This window comes from Thermobia domestica, chromosome 8 (assembly GCF_964235325.1).
Source record: "Thermobia domestica chromosome 8, izTheDome1.hap1.1, whole genome shotgun sequence".
Lineage (NCBI taxonomy): Eukaryota > Metazoa > Arthropoda > Insecta > Zygentoma > Lepismatidae > Thermobia > Thermobia domestica.
In genome coordinates this window covers 51,115,968-51,134,416 of record NC_137461.1, presented here as the reverse complement: position 1 = coordinate 51,134,416, position 18,449 = coordinate 51,115,968, and the positions used below count along the sequence as shown (strand labels likewise).

The window sequence follows — 18,449 nt, the reverse complement described above, 5'->3', positions numbered from 1 at the left end:
TCATCGCCGTCTCCTTTAGCCTAAACGTGGGACGTCAAACTTAAAGATTTGATTTGAATTGAAATCGAAGTAGTTTTAGGATTTGGGATTTAAGATTGAGATTTCTGGGCTTGCAGCATTTATGGCTATATTAGCCCGTCACCTTTGAGGAATGATGTCCCTCGGCGAGCATACTATCCGGGGAAAGGGAAGGAAGAAAGGGTTGGAGAGGAGGGAAGCGGCCTGGGACCTATATGTTGGGTACAATCGCATTTGTCTGGTATGAATGAGGAAAACCCAAGAAAACCTCATTAAGGATGGAGGCCTGAAAAAGCTTTTTACATCTTTTCAACGGAGTGCCTTCACGGAATCGAACCTGGGACCACTAGTACCGAAGGCGGGAGCGTTAGCGACTACATACCGCGGGGTCACTTTCTGTAGTCTGGGAAAAAAAAGAGGACATTTTTCATTTTCCTATAAAAATCTGCCCAGACCATTTTTAAGGCCTAAAAACGAGGATATGTCCGAGTAAAATATGACATCTGGGAATTGAACCCAATGGTGTTTCGTACATAGAATGAAATCATTCGGAGATACGACTAAAATTAATTTTCTTACACTTTCGTTCCTCTACTTATATGGCTATACTAATTCCAGTTTCTTGCCACTTTAATAATGCCTTTTTGAAAGACGTATATCAGGTTGTTAAAAAAAAAATTGGCAAAACATGCAATCTACGAGGCGAACACATCTTTAAACATTCAATTGCAAAATGAATATAACATGTTTTTATTGGCATCGTTCGGTGAAATTGCTATAATCTTATTTCAAACAAAGGCTCGTTTACTCACATCAAAATATTTTTTACGACACAAACAAAGAGTAGAAAAGCTTCGACACCTGCTTATTGATGTTGTAAGGTAAAACTACTACAAATTTTCGTGAAATAAATACTTTTCGTTTCATGAAAAATATACAGAGAACGCGAACATGGAAAAGATTTGTCCACAGACACGATTGTCAATCGTAGTCTCATCCATCTGAAATTTACTCTGGATATTATTATTATTAATAATAATACGGAATTTAAAAGAAAATAAGAATATAAAACAGTAAGAAGTACTATCAAGTTTTTGAATGAACTATAATAATTGTGGTTATTTCATGTTGAAATTATTTGAAGCGTGAAGCTTAAGGGAGGCTTGAATGCATTTTAATTTTGCTTTTTATGATATACCAAACGTAAGTAGCAAAGCAGTACAAGGTATTGTTTTATGCAAGCGTGAATTTCTTAATTGCCACTTAACATGAAAAAATAAGATTGTATCCTTATGAAAGAATAATAATTAATATAGTTAGGCGTCAACTCATTGCATAATAAACAACATTAAAAATGATTGTTTGAAGACTGATGTTGAATTTATTATTTTTCTTTAAAAAAAGTTTTACTTTTGTAAAAAAAATAAAATATAGCTGCTTCTGCTGTGTGTGTGTGTAACTATTAATCCTGAGTAGAAAAAATATGCTTAATACGTAAGTTTTACTTTATTTTTAAAAACTTTCTAAAACATTGTTAAATTCATGCAATTTACGCTCTAGGTTGTATAATATTAAATGTCAGATTCCAGTTGTTAACTGTATAGAGTTGAATTAATTACGATGAACAATATATTGCATTTTTCTTTTTGTTCAGGAACAAAATAATGCGTTCTTCTGCTAATTTTGAGATGTGTTGAATTCAGAAATTGTTTGCAAAAAATGGCTAGCACGTCGATATTTAAATGTACAGTTTTGTATGAAAACTACACTAGTTTGTTTTAAAGATAACTGGTCTAAAGGTGGGCCTCTCTGCAGCCACATAAAGTCGTCGAATACGTCAGACACATGGGTAGCATGCTATGAACGAATGTACTGCCAGCCATTGACTGTAGAAATTCAGGTGAAGACATCTGAGAATTTGTGATGAACCCCGCAGTGGGCGAGCATGGGTGCTGGATGGCAAGACCTTAAAGGATCCATAGAAGAGAGCAGCTGTCAAACGCGTGGTGAACTTGTCGAGTACTTTCAGATTTCTGAGGAAACATCAGACTTCAATTGCATATGGATGTTGTACAAATTGAGTAAATGGGTTTACTATATGTACATTGTCGGGAATCAACAACAAAAAACAAACGACAGCCTCTATTTTATTGCTGCCTCTGCTCCACAACACATCCGTATTTGTTCGAGTATTTGTCAGTGACGAGAAGTGCGTCCATATGACTCCCAAACGAACCAGATATTGGATATCACCATGTGCAGTGATGAAATTGGTCATTGGTCACTTGGTCACGACTTTTGTCCTGGTTCCCAGGCTTAAGTCTCCTTCTCAGATCTAGCCTGACCCGATGACTCAGATGAACCCGGAATCCCAGGCAGACCTAGAAAGAGACGAAATACCATGTCTGCAGCATTATTATTGAATAATGTTGTTCACTACTCAAGACCGAACATTCATTTGTTTGATTCTCATGGGACATTTATCAATAAAGATTCCATATTTGAATATTCTGTGTTTTCATAAATATAAATTTATGTTTATTCGTTTTGCAGTACGTATATTTTGAACATATTCCAGACAAAAAAGTATCTACAAAGCACTCTTTGTACTCATAGATATCTTTTATATTCTAAAAGTCGAATTTTACAGATAGATTAAACTTTGTTGAACTATCGTAAAAGAAATATTTAGCGTATATTTTCCGTGATTCTGACTCTTTTGCACTTCGATAAATATTGTAGTTATCTTTAAGTCAATGTTTGACTTACACAGACGCAATCAATAAGCGAGAAGGAAAATTAGTGAAAAGGCAATGAGTTACGAGAGAATCACATTTGTTAGAATTGTATTATTAGTCTCAACCTCACACACTCATTTCTCTTGTGCATGAAGATGTTTCGTATCCGAGTCCTATTTAGTCACTGCAGGTTAGGATGGATTCCTTTGTCTATTGGATCTGTCCAAGTCACAGAGTCTAATAGTTTATGAGTCTCTCTACCACTGGATCTTCCAAATAACGGATCACAAAGTTCGTGACCAATTTCGTCACTGTAAGTGAGCCTGTGCCTGATACTTCAAGACCAACACATCAGCCATGCAAGATCATAGTCTGTGTCTGGTTGACTAGTCGCCAAGTGTTGCATTACAAGCTCATACCACCAGACCACACCATAACTGAGGGCCTGTCCTTGCAGTAGTTGCAAGAATTGCAACATGCATTGCAGCAGAAGAAGTGAGCGTTGATTCATAGCATGGGCGTTAAAGGAAAGATCACAGGTAGCAAGTACCACGAAAAATACCACTCAATGACTTCGCTGGGTGATACTGGCATACACTGTAGTCTTCGGCCAACCGCCATCATATTACCATCTGTTCCACTCCTTGATAACCGTCTATGTGGGAAATCTTTCGACAATGAAGAAGATCTGCAGCACGCACTTACGTATTTCTTTGCGTCAACACTTTTGAGTCTTATAGCCAGGTAATTCCGCAGCTGCACTAACACTGACAAAGGATGAAGATGCTGTTGCGTGGCGCTAAATATCATGCATTGTATGTATATTCCCTGACATTGACGAACGGCAAGAAGTTCTTAGTCATCTTGCATTGATAGACAACAAATATAAAGAAATAATACAGTTTATATAATCGTCTGTTTATTTCTCAGTCATTTCTTTTATAATAAATACAAGTTGCTTTGCGAAGCAACTTTATGTGATAACAATACACAATAAAAGTCACACTTAATTCACCTCTTGCTCTCAAATTACCACATCTTAAAATAAATGAGACCGTAAGTTAATTTATGTTCGCACTTAGCGTTGTGGACCTTTATACAACTAGTTTTTATTTAGAAATGTATTAGGTCCCACGTCTTGATATTTGTTAAGCTGAATAATGGGAACTTTGGTTTGAAATCCTTCTTGAAATGAGTAAATGCCAGTGGGAGAAATTTTGTGCATCTAAGAACAGGCATACAGGGTTTGTTCACAAAGTTTGAAGACTGATGTTTTCCTGAGTAGGGGCGCGGGCGCATTCCCGCTCAACCGACAGGGTGAGGTAGTGGGAGGTGTCAGCTAACGGAGCGCACGCCCATCAGTTACCCCCGAGACGTTAAAGTGAAAAGATCGCTAGTGGAGTGAGTGCGTGTCATTGACCTCCGTCGAACACTGATTGATCCACAAAGAGTTTGTTCCTGCCGGACAGAGTGTCACTGGTCAGTTTTAAGATGCAGTGCTCCGTCGTTTGAAGGATCGAGTCCACCGCGTCCGCCTAGAAATCAAAGACGATTGGGCTGTTCACGACAATACACTCTCTCACACGTCGCTCTCCGCCGCCGAAGTTTTGGCTAAGTTCAACGTGGTAACACTGCCGCAAGCCCCCTACAGCCCCGACCTCGCTCCTTGTTACCTTTTTTGTTTCCCCGGATTAAGAAAGTCCTGAAAGGGAAGCAATTTGACACGATTCCAGCGGTCCAGGCAGCTTCGACGAGGTCCCTTAACAGCCTTGCGCAAGAAGTCTTCCAGGGAGCCTATGAACAATGGAGAAAACGGTGGCAGCGGTGTGTTGATGTCCAAGGGTCATATTTCAAAGAATTTTAGTTTGCTGTACAAAAAAGTTTAATACATTTTGTATTCTCAGATCAGTCTTGAAACTTAGTGCATACCCTGTATAAGCATTGGTAAGTAAAATAAACTAAATTTACGGTAATTTGATATAAATACAACTGCGAGAATTCAGAATTTGAGTCCGTCTGACAGAGGGGATCTAATTTATAATTCGCTTGCGTTAAATTTGACTTTAGGTGAAAAAAGTCTTCGCTACAGCGAAATTGAACTACCGCTAATTTTAGAGTTTTTCTGTAGTATCTTCAAAACAAATACAAATATTCGAAAAGCAGAAACGTAGTGAACTAGACAATGCGATTTTGCATATGATACCGTTTTCACAACTCATCTATCTGCTTTCGATTTGCAACTATAGATAGATTTAGCATCTTTTGCGGGTCCTGTATGTAGCGGCATACCAAAAGCAGATAGGTGAATTGTGGTAAAAGTATCACATGCGAAATCGCATTGTATAGTTCACTACGTTTCTGCTTTTCGAATATTTTTATTTGTTTTGAAGATATTATAGGAAAACTCTCAAATTAGCGGTAGTTTAATTTCGCTGTAATGAAGACCCTTAATACTTCATCTTGTTGAAAAATGCAGTTCACGATTAGGCCTAGCGATCTTAAAGAATTTCCAAAAGTTGAAGGCTCTTTAGTTCGTGGGCAGATCAAGAAGTTTTTAGAAGAACTGGTGCAATCTATTTATTTGTTTCGAGTCCCTGAATCAGACCGGGCTTTAATTGCAAGGCGTAGACTTTTCGGAATTACTCTCTCTTGGTTCCGTACCAGGGAGACGTCCATCCGCCAATTCAAGTTAGGCTTGTGTTACCTAGGTACCACAAACTTCAAAATAAAAAGAAAAATAACTTTCTCCAATTCATAAATATATATGTTGAATAAAATTTAAAAGAAGCCATGTTTGTTCCAAAATAATAGAAAATATAAAATATACTAATCGGTAATAAAACGAACAACATTCAAAAAAAAATACGAGACAAAAAAATATAATGTAAAATATTAGAAATAAATATATGTAACTCTTCTGAAAAGGGTTTGGTACATCCCCCGTTCGTTAAATATAAAAACTAATTTTTCTAAGAAAACAATTTCATTTATATTTTCTCATTCAACATTCATGTTTTAAAGGGTTTCCGAATGCTTTGTATGAACATTTTAAACAAAGGAAAATACAGAAAACAAAAACCTTTTATCACAGTTTCTCAAACAGCAGCTCGCTGAATCATAAAGGTAGCGGGATATCTAAATTGTTTCCCAAAATAAAATTTAGGAATAAGAAATATTTAACGTGGTTATTTACTGTTCGTCCCTTTTTACATTGTAAATTACACACTACAAAAATAAAATGTACTTTAAATTGAAACAATAACTACTTTTTGAGTCCTATTTATGTTTGGACAGCTTTACAACTCTAAGGACCTAGAGTTCGGTTCTCGGTCGGAACTTTCCTTTTCTAAAATTTAGTTCAAATTTTAGATTTTTTATGTACCTTGTTTACTGTATAGATGAGACATTTTTTATTTTAAGAAAAGTCTAACGTGAACACCGTCCAATCTAGCTTCTCTCTGGCTACGGATCTGTGATGATAAGGAGCGAAATTGTGAAAATAGAAATTTCAAGCAAACGGAAGGATCCCGCCAAAACCCAGGCATAGAGTGTTTATCAAGTACAAATTCGAAGCACGCAATATAGTTTTATAATGAACATTTTTTTTTTTAAATTTCAGACGCATTACAGTAATCGATTCTTTTCATGTACTCATTTAAAGATTGGTACCTTTGGGAACAATATTGATTGCAAATACATAAAAGATATTTATGAATGTTTGATAGTAAACACCTTGATAGTAAAGTGCTGTTGTTTCTAATATCTTTCTCCGTAGTAACATGACCACTACTGAGCACAGAGGCCACTGAAGAGCCAAGATACCCAGGTACCCGTTTAACTTCGCCAATGAGTCTACTTCTGGTTACAATATTGGATCCGTATTGTTTGGAAGTCTACCATATTTTTACAGTGGGGGACAAAATTCACTTCTTTATATGTAACGAAGAGACTTCTGTCGCTCATCCACCACCTTTGAACATCGATATGTCACCTAAGACGTACCTAGAAGGTCGAAAATAGTCCCCGTCAGCACCCCGTCCTTCTGGAAGGCCATAGATTCCATCGCGGTAGAACTTGGTGGGCCGTGAAGCGTAGAACGTATCAAGTGCATTTTGCACTTCTACTAGGGATTTGAACTTCCGTGCTCTAAGGTGATTGTCCAAGGAATTAAATAGGATAATCGGACGGTGCAATGTCCAGGAAGTATGGCGGATGCAATAGTTTCCACCCAAGGCGTAGAATCCTAGGCACGTGGGGCTTAGCGTTGGCCTGTAGGATCCCTTTGCGATTCAGAAGTGTTGGCTCCAGAGTTTTGAGTTTTTCTTGAACACGGCTCAACTGTTGACAGTGCACAGTTGCATTGATGCTCTGACCAGCTGGTAGCAGTTACCAATGTACGATGCCGCGAGCAGTCCACTTAACACAGAGGAGGATCCTCCTGTACAGACTGTTTTGGAACCAGTTCATGGGATGCTAACCAATGATGACGAAGCCGTGTAGCTTCGTAGAGAATCCACTTCTCATCATATATGAACAACCTGTCCAGAAATTGCTCCTTCCTCAGACGAGACTCCAAAGAAACACAGGTGTCTGCTCTCGTTGCCTTCTAGCCCGGATCAATCATGTGGGATCCATCGACCCAACTTGTAGTGCTTCCCAAGTTAATGGAGATACTGCCGAACGGTTTCTTTACTCACATTGAATTGTAGTCCCAGTTTCTCAAATTCGCCTTAATCGCTACCTGAAGATCTTTATTTTATATATGTGTTGGTCTTTCGGAACGTGGTGCATGTTACGTCCTTAAACTTGTTAAACCACCTCTGCATTGTGCGTGTAGTCACGACACCCTCATCAGAGGTCTTTCATATTTTCCGCCCCGTTGCAGCGGCGTTTGACCCCAGTTTGTCCTCGTACAGCATACACGCCCTTATGATGCTCTGTGAAGATCCCATGTTCGCTCTGTCCTTACGCAAGTTCACGGTGTAACTGAACTGCCACAACCAGGTAGTATGTTGGATATACCCACACGAATAACATACCTTCGCCTTATCTCCATTCGCATTCAACTCATGGTGTGAGAGGAGGGGTGAAAGTGGATCTGAAATGGTAGGGAGATGGTAAGGTGGGGCATGACGTCACGCCGTCCCCTGCTTATCTTTGCCTATTCTAATTTTTTAGAACTTTGGGGACACCATACATATTGTTTGGAGGTGGGAGGACGACGACCTGCACGTTCCCCTCACTTTTACCCCTGTGTGAGGACCAATTAAATACAGACTTCCACAAAAAAAGACATAATTTTCTTGGTTATCTTTATAATAATATACAAAATTTTGTAAGAAAATTAATATCAGAGATAAAAATTAAACAATAAATAAAATAAAATGTCCATGTCTTTAAAAATCTGTTCCACATGCTAAAATTTTATTTTAATTTCCGTAGTTAATAAGCATACATTAATTTTCAGGTAACAATATCATTTCATGGATACCATCAAAATGATTACACATAAGTGTATAGTCCTGTGGATTGCCTTTGGTTGTGTAGTACAGGTAAGATGTCAACAATATTAAGATACATACGTTTGCTTCGTTCATTTTCACCTCTCCAGATGGCAGCACTTAAAAGTTATTCTCACATATCACAATAGTAGTCGCAGTTTACATAAGCTAGAATGCTTTCCTAGCCTTTAATTAGTTATTGATTATCAATGTAGTCATTTGCGAGAACAGTATGTCTTGTCCTCAGTCCTCTGTGTTAACTAAAGTTTAAAGAGTATAAGTAGACATTTATAGTTAACATTTCTTTATTTTTTCTGTCAAGCAATACAAACATACAATATTACAGCAGATATGGTGATTATATTTGCGAAAAATAGTAGAAAAAATATACAGATTTTGTCCAGAAAGTAATAGGACTGAGTCGATTTAAAAAAAAAATTATTGAGCCAACCGTTACAATTCTTTTAAAACTTTCAAAATAGGCTCCTTCTGCGTCGATGGAGCGCTGCCAGCGCGATTTCCAAGCATTGAAGGCGTCACGGAAGTCATTCTCCGGAATAGCCTTGAGAGCCCCTTTGTCGTCTCAAAATGCTTGCCTTTCATCGGGCGTTTCAGGCAAGGAAACAAAAAGAAGTCCGAGGGGCCACATTTGGGCTGTAGGGCGGCTGCGAAGCGTTGGGATGCCGGCCTTGGTCAGGTTGCTGTTCACAAGAAAGGCAGTGTGAGCCGGGGCGTTGTCGTGGTGCAGCTTCCAGTCGGCTCCGATGTCTGGTCGGACCCGATTGACCCTTCGTTTGAGTCTCTTGAGCACTTCCACGTAAAACTTGGCATCAGGAGGAACAAATTCATGGTGGACGATGCCTTTGATGTCAAAAAAGACAATGAGCATCGTTTTCACTTTGGATTTGCTCATTCTTCCCATTTTTTGGGCGAGGAGACGCCGGCATGTGCCACTAGGAAGATTTTCTCTTTGTTTCGGGATCATATTCAAAGATCCATGATCCGTCACCTGTGATTACGTTATTCGAAAATTGGGGGTCACTTTCACACATGTTCAAATTTTCTTGTCACAATTCCACTCGCCGCAATTTCTGGTCGTCAGTGAGCACTTTTGGGACAATCTTCGCGCACACCTTGCGCATGTTCAAATGCTCCGTCACAATTTCATGAACCACACTTTTTGGTAAATTTAACATCTGGACAATTACATACCGGTACTTAGTCGACGGTCTGAGTTCAAAACTTCGCGCACACGAGTCACATTGTCGGTGTTTGTCGAAGTCGAAGGTCTTCCAGCACGGTCTTCATCGGCGATCTCTTCCCGGTCCTCCGAAAATGCCTTGTGCCACCGAAACACACCACTTCTTGCCAAAGCATCATCTGGGTAAGCCTGCTTGATCATATCAAACGTCTCTGTCGCAGATTTACCGAGTTTAACAAATAATTTAATCGCGTATCTCTGCTCTAACGAACGCTGCATTTTCGGCTTGCACCACTCACAGAAACACGTCGCGCGAAAAAGCCTGTCCTGACTCTCCGTGTGCTCGGAGAAAATTGACAGCCGCTCGTTCGTTAGCTAGGAACGCCCTCTACCGGATCCAGTCGGTGTGCGTACGCTCCGAAGTACAGTCATGGCGGAATAAAATCAGTCCTATTACTTCCAGGACAAACCCTGTACATTATGCACTGTTGTTGTCAAAATTATATTTTTAAAAAAATAGTAAGTTTTTGTTCCTTACACACATCTAAACCATAATCCTATATCTAGGTAATTGCGCGAAGAGATGTTATTTACAATTTTCGCAGTGCACTCGGTGGAGATTAAAAATAACTGCACCAATACAAAATCATTACCGACAAGATAACATTTCAACATCGACTCTTAGGGTTATACGAGACATTGTGTTCGTAAGTGTAGGTTTTCTTTAGGGCGACATCATTATTATGGCTAAAAAATACGTCGTTTTACATGCAACTTTCAAGAGACCGTAGGTTACGTGTATTTAGAATCGTTTTTTGGGCTTGTGGTTCATTTAATACATTGTAACTTCCAAACAAGTAACGCTAACATTGGGCAGATTTTATTTTTGGCTTTTCTGGAAGATTATATTCCAAATTGAATGAAACATGCCTACTTTTGTATTCAGAATATCACGCTAAATTTAAAAGCAGGAGTTGTAACGGCGCTGAGAATATATAATTTACTCTGTCTCATCTCTTTTCAGAGCTCTGTGACACTGCAATGGTAAGATTATCAGCAAAACTATTTACGACGCCTACGTGCATTTTGAGTTTTCTAATAACATAATTTTGCACTCCTCCCAGCACATTCCAATCTCTGTGTCCCTCTTCATTTAGTGTTCAGTGGTAGAGCGTTCACTTCTGGTTCATGGGTTCCTTGGTTCGATTCCAGCTCGCGCCAAGTGAGCTTTATGGTGGACATACACTGTGTGCGTGGGTTTTCTCGGGGTTCTCCCATTTCCTACTACTTGACTCATTCCACCATTTCACTCATTTCTCATCATCACCGTCTCCTTTAGCCTAGATGGCATAACCATGGAACGTAAAACTTAAAGATTTTATTTCATTTCCTCTTCATTTAGTGCTTAGCCACTATAACTTTGTTTATATTTCTTTCTCCTCATGTTCTTGTTCTATTAAACGCACTTTCGTTCATTTCTCAACTTGATTACTTCATTCGGAGTCTTTATTTACTAACATATCTAGTATGATTTCATCTTCCTTTTGTAGATTCCCTTACATAATTTTCTACTTCTTCCTACAGTCTGGGAATGTATGTAATTTTTTCTTCGTTTTCATTTTATTTTCGTTCCGGTTCATCGTATGAATACAGATTGGTGGAGAACTGTTTAGTTTAATCCAATATTTTGCTCGTGACTTGTGCTGGTTGGCTCATTCTTACTCTTCAGCTCTACGATAAATCTATCTTTACTGCTTACGCTCTACTTTCTATTCTGAAATCCATGTTTTCGTCAATTGATTTTCTTTCGAATACACTTTGAAGTTTCTTTCATATCTTCTGTAATGAATTTCCGTATTATCATCGCTAAGTTCCATATACACTATTGCATTTTTAGTGTTAATCTTTTCTGTCTGATTTTCTCATCAAGTGGAGTGTTTCTTTTGATGTCACATTCATCTTTTTCATCGTAATTATTCTCATTTTCGTACTTGAATCTAATAAATTTTCTGTCATCTGTACGTAATCTTCTGAAATCTCTACAGTATTTTTGAGAGAAGTGACATCCCCTTCGGTTTCGGTTGAAATACAACATGCTGATCTTGAAGAATCTTTCTTCTTACAGAAATCCTTCGTGGCTAAGTGGTTAGCGTACGCGCCTGTGGCGCGGGAGACCAGGGTTCAATTCCCGGCGGAAGCTCAAGTGGTTCGGAGTCCACATTAATCAGTAGGTCCACGTCTCATATAGCCTCGCTGCTGAACGGGACTATAAATTCAAACTCTTTCTTCTTACATATTTAGATCATCTTACAAGTCTTCTAGTTTTGACATTTACTTTTCATTAACATTTTACATTCAGATCCGTGTGGAACCTATTGAGAATTTTACAGTTTTCCCTTATGATCTCCGGTTAGGTATAACGAGGTCAATTTCGCTCATTCTTTCACTTTCATGTCGTTATTGCCTATTTTTGTACATCTTCTCAGAACCGGCCAGTTTCTTCTAAAATGATTTCACGTCTTTCTGGTTGCTAATATCAGAAGTAGCCTGCTGGATTTCTGCTTGTCTCTTGTTATCCGAATCTTGCGTTGAAGCTTCTCTGAATTACCACTTTCTCTATTAAATAACTTATAGTGGAAGCATAGTGGAGGCCGGGGCTGGTTGGCGAATTTTTCATTCTTTATTTTTTTTTATAAGCAGATAGTGCACTTAATTGCAATGTAATGGATGTGTACGGACAGACTAATGTTTCCTCTAATAAATCCAATTTTTGTTTTTGTTTTGTTGCTTGTAGTTTTCAAGAAATAAAATTTTCTTTATTTTAAAATGGGGTATGCCAACCGACCCCTAGTAAGGGGCTGGTTGGCTGATATTGTGGGGCTAGTTGGCATACTTTTTAAATATAGCAAAACACAAACAAAAATTGGATTTATTAGTAATAAACGTAATTTTTCAAATTCTATTATATAAATAATTAAAATTACCGAACAATCAAGAAACGCAATTTATTTCCTGCTGTTCACAAAGTAGCTAAGAGAAACTAAGGTATGATTTAGCTGAATTATCGAGAGACGCAGTTTATTTCCTACTTTTCACAAAGAAAGAAAAAGCAATAGCTAGGCCTATATTTTTTGTAACAAAAGAGCACATACAAAATATTCTTGATCCTGAGAATTAGGCCTATTCAGAAAATACAGAATGCGACATCCAGTCTAACTTGGATTTCCAAATTTTGACAACAATCCAATACGTGCGTGCTATTCTATAAGATTGAAGTAAAAGATTGATAGAATTGTAACCAACATAACAAAAAACAAACAATGTAACAATAAAACTAACTAACTAACTAACTCTATGACCTATGGAACCCGGAGGTTCAACGCCGCGTTCACAAAAGCTCTCCAATGACTTCTATCCATAGCTAACTGCATCCAGTTTCTACTTTGTATTCCAATCTCTGCGAGATCCATCTTAATATTGTCCTCCCATCTGCGTCTAGGTCTTCCTATTGGTCGTTTTCCGATTGGTCTTCCAGTCAACACTTTGAAAGCGTTTCTACTTTCTTCCATTCTAGCTACATGACCCGCCCACCTAAGCCTCCTAGACTTGACTACCCTAACAATGTTGGGTAAACCGTATAAATTATGAAGTTCCTCGTTATGAAGCTTCCGCCATTCCCCATTCCCATTCCTCTTGGGTCCGAATATCCTTCTCAGGATCTTGTTCTCAAATACTTTCAGTCTATGTTCTTCCCTCAGAGTAAGCGACCATGTTTCGCAACCATACAGAACAACATGCATGATTATCGTTTTATATAATTTAAGCTTCAAATTCTTCGACAGAATTCGCGATGACAAGAGATTTTGAACCGAATAGTAACAGGAATTCCCTGCTTTTAGTCGACATTTAATTTCATCGTGAATATGATTTTCCTCTGTTAATATCGACCCTAAATATTTGAAAGTATCCACTTTATCAAAAGTGTTATTTAATATTTTAACGCATCCACAATTTGCTGTATTACGGTCCCGACGCACTTCCATGTATTTAGTTTTCTCTGCATTTACTTATAAGCCCATGTCTCTGCAAGCGTTTAATAAGATCTCTGCATTTTTTTCTATTCTTGTCCTATCATCCCCTATTAAATTTACATCATCAGCATATGCCATAACCTGGTGAATACCGTTCAACTCTAGGCCCTGGTTGCTATCTTTGATTTTCCTTATGGCGTATTCCAGCACAAAGTTAAATAATAATGGCGACAACGCATCTCCTTGTTTCAGGTCATTTTCGACGTGAAAGCTCGTGGACAAAAATTTTCCTACCTGGACTTTACTTTGGGATTCATTTAAAATACCTTAATTAATCTAATTAGCTTTCTCGGTATTCCAAGTTCTGTAAGAACGTTGTATAATGTTTCTCTCCTGACCGAGTCGTACGGCTTTCTAAAATGAATAAATAATTGATGTACCGGGGTATTGTATTCCCACTTTTTTTTCGAGTATTTGGCGAATGGTAAATATTTGGTCGATAGTTGATCGATTTCGTCTAAATCCGCACTGATAATCTCCAATAATCTCCAATGTAACAATAAAAGTAAAATAAAATAAAATTCCACAAGGGATCGGCCACCCCAAATGCTATATATTTACGCCAACTAACAGAGCCCATGTTGTGCAACAAAGTCGTAATTACTCAGCAATTGTTTGGCATTTACGTTTTATTGTTTGAATATCCATAAAAACAAAGTTCAGATCTAACTAATGCTATATTACTTATCCCTGTACTCCACGTAGTGATGATTCTGTGCTGTTGTAACGGAGAACTGAAAAAAATACTTCAGACGGGCAAAAACATTCTTTATCTAACAGACGCCGTTATCCGCAAGTTAGAAATTCCATATGAAGGTGGCAGCTGCATCCATAGATCGCTCTTTTATGATAGCAGCAACAGCTTATTATGTTAATTAATGAGGGAGTTATATGCAGTTCGTCAACCAGCCCCGGCCTCCCCTACTCTTAAATCATTTCGTGAGTTGAGAAAAGTGATAACAAAACATCGATAATCTACTGTTAATGATATATCTCCAAGACAGTGCTCTTCAATGTTCCGCTTGAAGAGAAATTCAGCATCATCGATCCCGCTTCATACTGACCCTTTTTCCACACTTCAGTTTGAATAGTTTTTCTGTTTTCTCTTACTTTCCCCATGCCGCGTGTGTCTGTGGACCACCGATGGGCAACTAGCGACATTCGCTTAAAAGTAGCAGCCCCGCAGCGATGATCCGCGGAGGCAATACTTGCGTTTTGAAAATTATACCACAAGTATCCCACAAATGGCAGAGACGCGACGAAACGCCAATGAACAACAAAGTTACTCCCCCAAAATATGTTGAATCGCCTTTATGTGTAATTTGTTTACAGTAAGGTGAGTCTAAAAAACAATAAAAGAAAGTAAAAAAAAAAATACCGGGCACGAACCACCAACCTTGTGATTACTAGACGCGTGCTCTTCCGACTTGGCCACGGAGATGATGAAGCTTCGTAGAGCGATAAATCGTTTACTTCTTTTTAATTTTGCTAATCTGAGTGCTCCTGTAACCGTATATATTCGAAGATAATCGGTTGGAATCAAATAAAATCCGCTCGCCACGTAATTTTATAAGAAAATAACGCGTGTCTATTTACTTTATTTCAAGGTTCTCCCATATTCACTTTCAAATGATCGTCAACAGTTGTCATCTAAATACATACAATTATACGTATTAATCTCAAGGTTTTTTCACTTCATGATATAGAAGCAGGGGTTACTCTTGACCCCTGAAGCTCACTTTAGGAACAATTCATCGGGAAAAATAACATATAATAATAACCATATGCACATGACTGGCGATAGTTCGTGTTGGTTCCTCGCGATTCTCGGAGACGAATCAAAGGAACACGGGCCAAAATGAAGTGTTCTCTGTTACACGGTGGTGACTTTAACACTGAGACTCTAGATCTTTCTTTCGACTTGACGAAACCTTGCCGCCAGTGGCATATTAGATGCAATCCTTCGATGCGTCGCTAAAGCGACGATCGACATTTACCGGCAAGTGGGCTAGTAGGTGTTGGCGACGTTTACGGCATTGGGTTGTTCAATCCGACTATGCTTTTTTTGATTTCTTCCTTTTAAAGTTCAAAAGGTTTGTTTCTCTTGAAATATGCGGTACATGTAGACTCGTAGCCTGCTTAAAAATTGTAAGGGGGACATCCAATCATATTATAGTTCATTTGCAAGCCTACGGTGAAAATTTTAGGCGGTAGTAAAAATTTAGAGAGGGCCCGACCCCCTAGATAACTTGGATGCGAGCCTGGGTACATGCAACAATGGTTTAAGTGTCATGGTAGTCTACAACTCTTGGTTACTAGAGACCTCGGTCTGCAATGAGTCTCAAAATAAGCTTCTCCAATCGTAATTTGCTTTTCTGAGAATGAAGGCCACGGATTTGATTCTTCTTACACGATTATTGAAACCGGTTTGAGATAGTTGACAAGAAGAGAATCGAGTTGACCGAAAAATTATCATGATCACTGCCATTAAGGTGTATCTTGATATTGCTAAAAGTATCATTTCTATGTTTAAAGTAATTCGAGAAAATGCTTTTAGATTTATACGTCAAAATCAGTGAGATGCAAAAGCAGCTTTCGGTATGTATCACTAACAGATACGAGTATGACCGTAGATAGTAAGCTCGAAAAACTCCACACACCTTACATTGAATGTATAGCATAGAAGAACGACACAATATTTTATTTATTTTTTATTATTCCTAAATATCGATAATATCTAATATTTTAAAATATTCTTAGTATATTTATGAAAAAACCTGTCGCTAGTGGAAAATCAATACGAGACCTTAAGCTAACAATCCTGAGAAATGAACTTGTTTTAGATACAAAAAAAAAAAAAAAAAAAAAAAAAAAACACTGAAAGTAGGTTATTTATCATTAAAATCAAGGTCGAAGAAAGCTGAGTTGGGGTTGACTATGCCAGGGAATTGTTAAAGACAAAATTAATTACAGGAATATCTTCGTTGTTCATTTAAATTATGCCTACACCAGGGCTCTTTATATAGTTATATAGTTCTTCTTTATATAGGCTTCTTTATATAGTTAAATGCACGAGAATATTAAAAAAAGTTTCCTGCCTCAGACCGAAATACCGGATAACTAGTAATAACCCGTTCATGTCATGTAGTGTCATTTATGGAAGAAATAGTGAGTGAGTTATAAATATCTAGTTGTGTCATTACGTTAAGACATTCATTTGGATCAGTGGCAATGTTTTGACCTTTTATACTGCATGATAGTGCTCCAATCCATACAACTGTTCTTGAGCTTCAGTGTCCAATTTGGCCTGCAGGGTGAGTGCTCAATCTCCTTGAGATTACAATCTTTTACTACAGTCTTTGGACTTGAATATTGTTATGCAATATGAGAACTAAAAGCATAACGAATGAATTAAATATATGCTTCCAACGAACTGACGCAGTTAGACAGTAGAAATTCATAAATTATTTCTTCCATAGATGACACTACTGTACATGGCATGAACGACGTACTACAAATAGCACACTACTATAGTGTCAAGTCGCAAAAGTTTGGAAATATCCTCATATATATATATATACGATCCTTAAAATTATTGTTAGTGTTAGATCAACGTCCTATTCTATTATTTTAAATTTGTTCTCCTATTTTTTTAATTTTAGCAATGTGAATCAAGGCCCTTCGATGATGATGATGATGATGATGATGATGATGATGATAATGAGAATAATGATGATGCGCTTGTTCTTCCACAACCTGAACGAGGGTCATCCATTAGTGATATAGCTGAGAATATCGGTTCCATTTATAAATCAATTCGAGAAAATGCATTCGGACTTCCACCTGAGGGGCAGAGTGATGCAGATGAAGCTTTGGAAGATGATGCTGCAGAAGAAGATGATGAAAAAGAAGAACCTAAAAATGTCTTTTATAATATTTTAAGCGAGATAGCTGATTTATTCTGAGAAAATAATTAATAATTAATAAATAAATTATTGATTAGTTTTAACAGTTTTCAGAAAATAATTGATGTTATTATTAAAAAGTATTTCAGAACAATGTTTCTGGTATTATTAATGCTCTTAAATCAAGTAATTATCCCGACAGGACGCCCATCTTTCACGTTACCGAAACATGATCTAAGGTTATGATCAGATATAAACTAAAGCTTGTGGACTAATTTTTAATTGGTTACTGATACATTGTGTTTGAAATGAGCAAGTAAGTACAAAGAAAGTTTATTCACAATTATTTGCTAAAGAACTGAATGAGAAAAAAATAATTTATAGTTTTAATGAAGTTAATTTTATTCTCTTACATTAGATTCTTTGGAAAGAGTTCTTTAAGGTGGATCACCACCCGGAAGTCAGTACTTATTATAGCTCATTTCCTTAACTACTGTGCAATGAAATGTTACATATTATAAATATTGTACTATGAGATAGAGTTATGTTTCAGCTACAACACAAGATACTAATGCATTTGGTTTTGTCTTCTGATATCGAAAAAAAGTAACAAATGAAAGAAAATATTTGATTCGTTTTACAATAAGCACACAAGATGGCACTTGATATTAGATCTTACTAGAAGTGTTGAGTTTTATGAAATGTTTATTAGTATGTGTAAAGTATTTTAAAGTAACCATCTTATTACGAAATAGATATATTGTTAGACCGTGTTTCGTGTCATGTTTCATATTTTATTTAAATATTAATGTACATTTAAGGAAATAGATTTTGAAAAGAAACTTGCGCAGAACACCATAATGTGTTGTTACCAAATGTGTACGTTTACTGTGATAGTCACAATAAGAAAGTTGCAGTTCCATAAGCAGAACTTAGCTGTGAATTCCGGTAAAGGTCGAATTAATTTCTGCAGTAAGTATCCAAGCAGAACTCCA

The 18,449-nt window shown here is 37.5% G+C and overlaps 1 protein-coding gene across 1 annotated transcript; it reads left to right on the top strand.

Moving 5' to 3' along the window:
* The first annotated feature begins 8,237 nt into the window (after nt 1-8,237).
* On the top strand, nt 8,238-17,514 carry LOC145692124 (uncharacterized). Its single transcript, XM_081767422.1, has 2 exons — nt 8,238-8,308; nt 17,212-17,514. The coding sequence occupies exons 1-2, from the start codon at nt 8,240-8,242 to the stop codon at nt 17,512-17,514; spliced, it is 372 nt and encodes a 123-aa protein (XP_081623548.1). The 5' UTR covers nt 8,238-8,239.
* Nucleotides 17,515-18,449: the final 935 nt, after the last annotated feature.